This window comes from Monodelphis domestica, chromosome 6 (genome assembly GCF_027887165.1).
Source record: "Monodelphis domestica isolate mMonDom1 chromosome 6, mMonDom1.pri, whole genome shotgun sequence".
Taxonomy (NCBI): domain Eukaryota; kingdom Metazoa; phylum Chordata; class Mammalia; order Didelphimorphia; family Didelphidae; genus Monodelphis; species Monodelphis domestica.
In genome coordinates, this window is record NC_077232.1 from 303699922 (window position 1) to 303706975 (window position 7054).

Genomic DNA, 7054 nt, shown 5'->3' on the forward strand with positions numbered 1-7054 from the left:
GGGGAGGGAGGAAGAATCCTCCTGGTTGCCTAGCGACGGCGCTCCGCCCCGGGACACATGCGCAGTTTGGTTCTGGCTACGGGTGGTCTGCGGCGGGAGCCGGGGGACTTGGCTGAGTTGGGTCTTGTCGGGGTCCGGAGGTGAAGCCAGCTTGGGACGCCAAGGGGCAGTGCTGTGGGAGCTCGGACCCACCGCCGCCCCCTCCACTCTGCCGGGATCCAGGCAGTAAGCTCGCATTAGGCGCCGGTCGTATAGGGTGTGTGTGTGGGCGCGCGTGCGTTGACCGAGGGGGGGTGGGGGAGAGGGCGGGTTGCTATGCTTGTGTGTGGGTGCCCCAAACATACCAAGCTCTGGAGAGACCCAGTCGGGCAGAAATGGGGTGCCTGAGGCAGGAGACTGCCAGGCTACTGGGGGAAGGTAAAGGGGAGGGTGTGTGTGGTGAGGGAGGCGTGTGTTGGTGCGGGTCTATGTGTCTGTCCGTGTTTAGGACACCTTACGTTTATATATGTGTGTGTATATATATATATATATATTTTTTTTTTTCCTGCTCATCATCCCCCTATGTATCCATACGAGAAGGAAACCGAGGTGCAGAAGATTCAGGCCCTTGTCCAAGGGCATCCATACCGTTAGAGGTAGAATGCGGAGGGAGGACCTGGGTTTAAAATCTATTTACTAACTGCATTTTCCAGGTATATAGTAGGCGTTCAATAAATGTGCATTCATTGATTGATTTGGGCAAGTCACAAAACATCTCTGAACATCACTTTCTTCATTTCTTAAATGATGGGTTAATCTTTAGGCCATATGTGCTTGTGTGTATGTGGGAGGGGTTGTGCTATGCGTGTGTGGGTGTGGGTGCCCACCCTGGGCATGCACATGCGCATGGGCAGCACACCATGCTGCCTCATGTATACACAAATATGCGCATCTGTGTGTAGGCACACGGGTATAAATATAGTTTGGGAAGTTATCTGTATAATTTTGCAGGTCAGTATATTTTACACACATAAATGTACACATGATCTTGTGACTTCAGAAGCTTAGGGCATTCCTGGTCTGGGAACTCCCTCCACTAATAGATCTTAACCTATGTAAGACGCATTGCCTGGCTGAAGTAAATAGAGAGAGAGGTAAGTAACTTGTTAGAAATCCCACAGCTAGTATAGATCAGAAGTTGGATCTGAACCTGTGTTTTGCTGACTTTAAGCTCACCACTTTATCCACTGTAGGAGCCAGAAATAACGTCTATCATACTACCAGTGCAGATAGGTGTTTTTAATGTTTATTAGATTTTTTTTTTCAATTACATGTAGAAATTCTGACAATTGTTTTCTAACATTTTACTATCCAGATTCTCTTCCTCCTCTTAGCCCTCTTTGAGGTGGCAAATAGTCTAATAAAAATTATACCAGTGCTTTTGTGCAATATATATTTCCAAAACTCTCATGTCATGACAGAAGACATATAATCACACATACAATAAAAAACTCACAAAGGAAATAAATTGATCTCCAGCAGTTCCTTCTTTAGTTGTGGATAGAGGTTTGTTTTTGTTTTTTTTTTAAATCATGAGTCCCTTGGTGTTATCTTATAACCTTGTTTTGTCCATCACAGCTAATCATTGTATAATATGTCTGTTACTGTATACATTGTTCTCCTAGTTCTACTCACTTCACATTGTATCAGTTCATATAAGCCTTTCCAGGTTTTTTCTGAACTCATCCTGTCTGTCATTTCTTACAATGAAATAGTGTATTACATTGTTCAGTTTTTTATTTGCTTAGCCATTCCCCAATTGATAGACATTGCTTCAATTTCCAGTTCTTTGCCACCATGAAAAGAGCAGCTATAAATATTTTTGTGCATGGAGGTCCTTTTCCCCTAACTCTAATCTCTGACTCAGTAGTGGTACTGGTCAGTCAAAGAGTATACATATTTTTATGGCCCTTTGGGCACAGTTCCATATTTCTCTCCCGAATGGTTGTATTAGATCACAGTTCCACCAACAGTGTATTGGTATCCTACTTTTCCCACTCCAACATTTATCATTTCCCTTTTTGGTCATATTTGCCAGTCTGATGGGTGTGAAGGTGGTATCTTGGAGTTGTTTTAATTTGCATTTCTCTAATCAATAGGGATGTAGAGCATCTTTTTTTGCTCATTTACTCTTATTCCAGCAATTTATTTGAGTAAACATAGTCTTTACTTTTCCTTTACAGAAGAGAATATTCCACTGAATTGTAATCAAGGTCCAATTATCCATCCTTATCAATGGAAAAGACCAGCATACCAGCAAATGCAAAGTGCATATCTTAGGTGTATATGATAGCTCCTAGCACCTGTGCATGACAGCCCTGTCAACAAGATCTTAGCTCACTACGATCAGGCAATGTGAAGCAGCCCATTTTCAGATTGCCTCTCGTCCTGTGCAGTTTTTAACCAACATTGACACTGAATGAGTGTGAGATGTTAGACACTTCTATTTCATTGGGAGATACTGAATTATGGTCATGGCCTGTAGAAATATAAACAGAAAGAGTCACATAGGACTTCAGCAGATTTCATCATTAACAGAAACAGGACGCAGTTTCCTAGGCCCAGTAAAGTCCTCCAAGTTTATTATAGGTGAAGGATCTCAAGAAAGTGTATTAACCTGTTCTATAGTAAGGCTTCTTGAAAATCTGGATTTAACTTGTTCAGCTGGACAACTTCTTTATGAAACAGTGCAGTCACAGAAAAACGTGTATGGGACTGGGACCAACACCTTGTTGTTTCTTGCTGGTGCTTGGAGCGTTGCTGCCCTAGAATGCCTTCAGCAAGACATCCCGATTTCAGTCATAGTGTCAGTGATGTCAGAAGGCCTAAAGTCTTGCAGGGAAGAAGTTGTTTCTCTTCAGATCCCTCTGTGTAATATATTTGACAGCATTAGAGACACGAAATACCCTTTTCTTGGAACTCTGACCATCATTCCCAGTCCTCTTGTGCAGATTCCACTGGAGGTTCCTTGGATACAAAGAGATCATGACAAAAAAGATGTGTCTTCTCAATCATCCACTCTTACGTTTTCTTCTGGGAGCTCTTCTGGATTATCTTCAAAACTCTCTTACTTCACTACTCAGTCTCTAACTAAAAAAAATGAAGCTATGTCTCAGTCTCCAAAAACCAATATAATTACAAATAGTCACACCAGAAAATCAAGACTAAGCCATAGCAGACATTTTAATAGGGCAGAACATGATGCTTATCAGTCAAGCAATGAAGGATTTCCAAACTCTCATTTTGATTATAAGTGCAATGATTTGGTACAGCTGGCAGTGGGTCTGAGTCATGGAGATCATAGCAGTATGGCATTAGTAGAAGCAGCAGTGAAATGCCAATATCAGAATGCACATGTTAGAAATAGTTGTAGGGTACCATTTCAGTTTGATGTTTCAAAAATTTCCACTTGCTGCTTACCAGGTATATCTGAAAGCATATCCTGTGTCTGCTCTGGCTATCTAACTCTGGTATCAATAAGCTATAAAACTACAATCAGAGAACTCCAGAATAAGCCTCTGCGGGTAGTTCTCATTGATGGTGACTTTAAAGAGAATTACCACCACTTGGGATTTAATGAACCTGAAAATGTTAAAACTGTTTTGGGAGATACAGCATATCAGTATCAAAAGAAACTCTGGCTGGAAAATGTTTTGGAGATATTAATCCAGTTAAATGTAAATCTAGTTATGGTTCGAGGAACTGTGTCTGAAAATTTAATAGAAAAGTGTATGCTTAGTAACTTGCTGATCATTGGTCATGTCAGTCACCATGCACTGCAGGATTTTGCAGAAGTCACTGGAGCAGTGCAGGTGGTCTATGCTACACAACTAAATGAAGGCTGTGTGGGGAGTGGTGCCTATGTGAGCTTGTGGAGACCCGGCCAACTGAACGCCATAGAACAGAGTAACAAGATAGTGGTCTTATTAAAAGCCAAAGGAATCCTTCTGGTGACAGCTGTGCTTGCTAGCCCAGTCATAGCCCAGATGCAGGCCAAGGAAGATATTTTCTGGACTTGTGCATATCGTTTGTATCATGCTCTGTTAGAGAAGAAGGTCTTCCTCGGAGGTGGTGCAGTTGAAGTCTTATGCCTTTCCCATCTTCAGATGATGATAGAACAATCTCTTAAAAAGACGGACAAGGATTGTTCAGGATGGTTTCCTGCTACTTCCTCTTGGATGGCCTCATCTCAGGCACTTTATAGACCAGCTGTACTTAAAGCCTTGGCAGATGGATGGCATAAGTACCTTTCATCTGTCGTTTTCAACACTGGTACTTGCTCATCAGAAAGTGAAGCCAGCACATTCATTCAAAACTATCTCCAAAAAATTACAAACTCTGGTTGTCCTTTATTATTCCTTCTGAAAGAATATGATAAATTGAGTAGCAAGATTTTAAATGTGGGTATCCCTAGCAGACTAAAAGTAACCTCAAAGGTATATGATGTTGTCACACCCAAGTTTGAAGCCTGGCGCAGAGCCCTAGATTTAGTATTATTAGTACTTCAGACAGATGCTGAAATTATTATTGGGGCTAGGAATACACAATTAAACTCACAGGAATCCGATGAATTTTTATTATTGTAGTTCTATTTTACCATAATGTCATAAGAAAATAATCACAAACTTTGAAGAAAATCAAGGATTCTTAGAATAACTAAATAATAGCTTTATTAATAATCCACTTCATGGTGGATCCAGATGTAAAAAGAAAAAACTAAGTGCCTTTCTCTTCTTGATAATAAACTATAAACTGTAGGTACATTTGCTACTTAGTTTTCAAAAGAACACTATTAGAATTTAGCTAGATAAGTTCTGGACCTGAATGATCCTAGCATGTTTTGTTATAGAATTTGGGGATTACAAAATCCCCTACCCCAGAAGTAGAGGTGGAACAAGGAAGAAGTATAAGTGAGAGACTAAAGTTGATGTGCTGGAACAATAAAGACAACATGAATTTTCAATTTTTTCTTTTATTTGGAGAAAGAAAAAGGAATGTGTGAGGTTCAGTGTGAGAAATGAAATGATTGGCCTCTCATTTACCAACTGACTTCAATCTATTGCTGAAACCCTCACATGGCTCACGAGCTGAGCTTCATTTCTCTTTTCTTTGTTCAAGGCTGGAATGGCAGGGATATTAAGGATTAAAATGTTCTTTGGAAGGATGTCTGCACTTTAGCTGAGTTAAAATAATTGCATTTGCCCTTTTGTGTTGGTTAAAATATGTGTAAGATGAATTTTTAAAATTGGATCATTATATGTAATGATTGCTTACTATGTAAAGAATCCATTTGGTGAATGTTTGGATGGAAAAATCTCTGAAATTTCAGAGTGTGTAAATATGTTTTTAAATATTGAGCTTTGTATATCAAGGTATTTTCTAAATCTTGGTTATTGAGCTGAATTTGGTTTAGCTTTTAAATATTTTTAAAATGTTTTAAAGTCACAATAAATATGGTCTTTGTTATTCAGACTAATTGTTAGTAAAATGAGGAAAATGATCTCCAGCCACTTCTCATTCCTGGCTCTATATTGAAGGCAGAACGCATGTGCAGGACCCTATAAGCATAGGCTGTACAAGCATGTAGCATACAAATTGCTAAGGAAGCTCCATGAGCCAATGCAGTGGATCCATACTTCCTGTCCCAGGGCAGAGAAAAACCCTGCTGTAAGACAGGGGTTATAAATGCATTTACCAGAGGATTTTATCAAATTTTTTAAAATTAGTAGTGCTATGCAAATTATCTTCACAAATTGAGAAAGCAACCTACCAGATATTTTCTATTAAAACAAACATATTCATAATACCTAAATAAGGGAAGGATGAAGTATAGAAGGACAACTATAGACAAATATTATTAATGAATATTGGTTCCAAAATTTTAAATGAAATCCTTTTAAACACAGTTGTTGCAGCCATGTTGGATTCATGTTAGGGATGCATGAGTGGGTAAAAATCAAAATGACTTTTTTAAAAATCCAGAAGTACATAATTTTTTCAGTAGATGTATAAAAAACCTTTGACAAAAATATGCTCATGCTAAAGATCTCAAAGTATACATAATAGGCTCTAAAAAATCACAAAAAAGCAAATATCTAAAACTAAAAGCAAGCATCATATGCAATAGGAATATATTAGAATCTTTCCTAATAAATATGAGAATAAAGCAAGGATGCCCAGACTTGTGACTATTATTTGATATGGTTCTGGAAATGTCTGCAATGACAATATCTATTTTTAAGTAGCTAATATTTGTAATAGCACCTACTATATGTCAGGCACTATGCTAAAATACTTTTTTTTTTTAAACCCTTACCTTCCGTCTTGGAGTCAATACTGTGTATTGGCTCCAAGGCAGAAGAGTGGTAAGGGCTAGGCCATGGGGGTTAAGTGACTTGCCCAGGGTCACACAGCTGGGAAGTGTCTGAGATCACATTTGAACCCAGGACCTCCCATCTCTAGGCCTGGCTCTCAATCCACTGAGCTACCCAGCTGCCCCCCAAAACACTTTAGAAATGTCATCTCATTTAATCTACACAGCAGTCCTGGGAGGTAGTTCTTAACCTCATTTTATAGTTTAAGAAACTGAGGCAAACAGGTTAAGTGACTTGCCCAGAGTAACACAATTTGATTTGAACTCAGATGTTTCTGATACTATCTACCTGCCTAAACAAGAAAAGAGAAATTAAAAGCATCAGTATAGATAAAGAGGAAATAAAACTATCCCATTTTATTGATGACTGGTAGAAAATCTTAGGCAATCAGCAAAAATACTAATTGAGACACTAACTTTAGAAAAATTTCAAACTACAGAATAAATCCTCAAGTCAATTGCATTTCTATATAAGAATAAAATCCACAAGGCGATAAAAGATGAGGTAATTATCATTGCAAATAACTTTAACTATCTGGTGATTGATCCACCAAAGTATATGAAATACTTGTGTAGATTCAATAATTCCTTAGACAACTGGTGGAATATTCAGTGTGCCTGGCTGGGCCATGCCAATATAAT

General features: G+C 39.0%; 1 protein-coding gene across 3 annotated transcripts; it reads left to right on the forward strand.

The window, feature by feature from the left end:
- Positions 1–87: 87 nt before the first annotated feature.
- Positions 88–5509, forward strand: BBS12 (Bardet-Biedl syndrome 12). 3 transcript variants are annotated; one of them, XM_007495525.2, is made up of 2 exons: positions 88–225; positions 2223–5509. In XM_007495525.2, the coding sequence occupies exon 2, from the start codon at positions 2508–2510 to the stop codon at positions 4623–4625; it is 2118 nt and encodes a 705-aa protein (XP_007495587.2). In that variant the 5' UTR covers positions 88–225; positions 2223–2507; the 3' UTR covers positions 4626–5509. The 3 variants fall into 3 exon arrangements, with proteins under 3 accessions (XP_007495587.2, XP_007495588.2, XP_003341420.2); XM_007495526.3 differs by having other exon boundaries at positions 178–256; XM_003341372.4 differs by lacking the exon at positions 88–225 and adding an exon at positions 292–417.
- The last annotated feature ends 1545 nt before the right edge of the window (positions 5510–7054 follow it).

Bases quoted from the DNA above. Each gene is read 5' to 3' on its own strand.
- BBS12 (XM_007495525.2), top strand. From the start codon at position 2,508: ATGGTCATGGCCTGTAGAAATATAAACAGAAAGAGTCACATAGGACTT.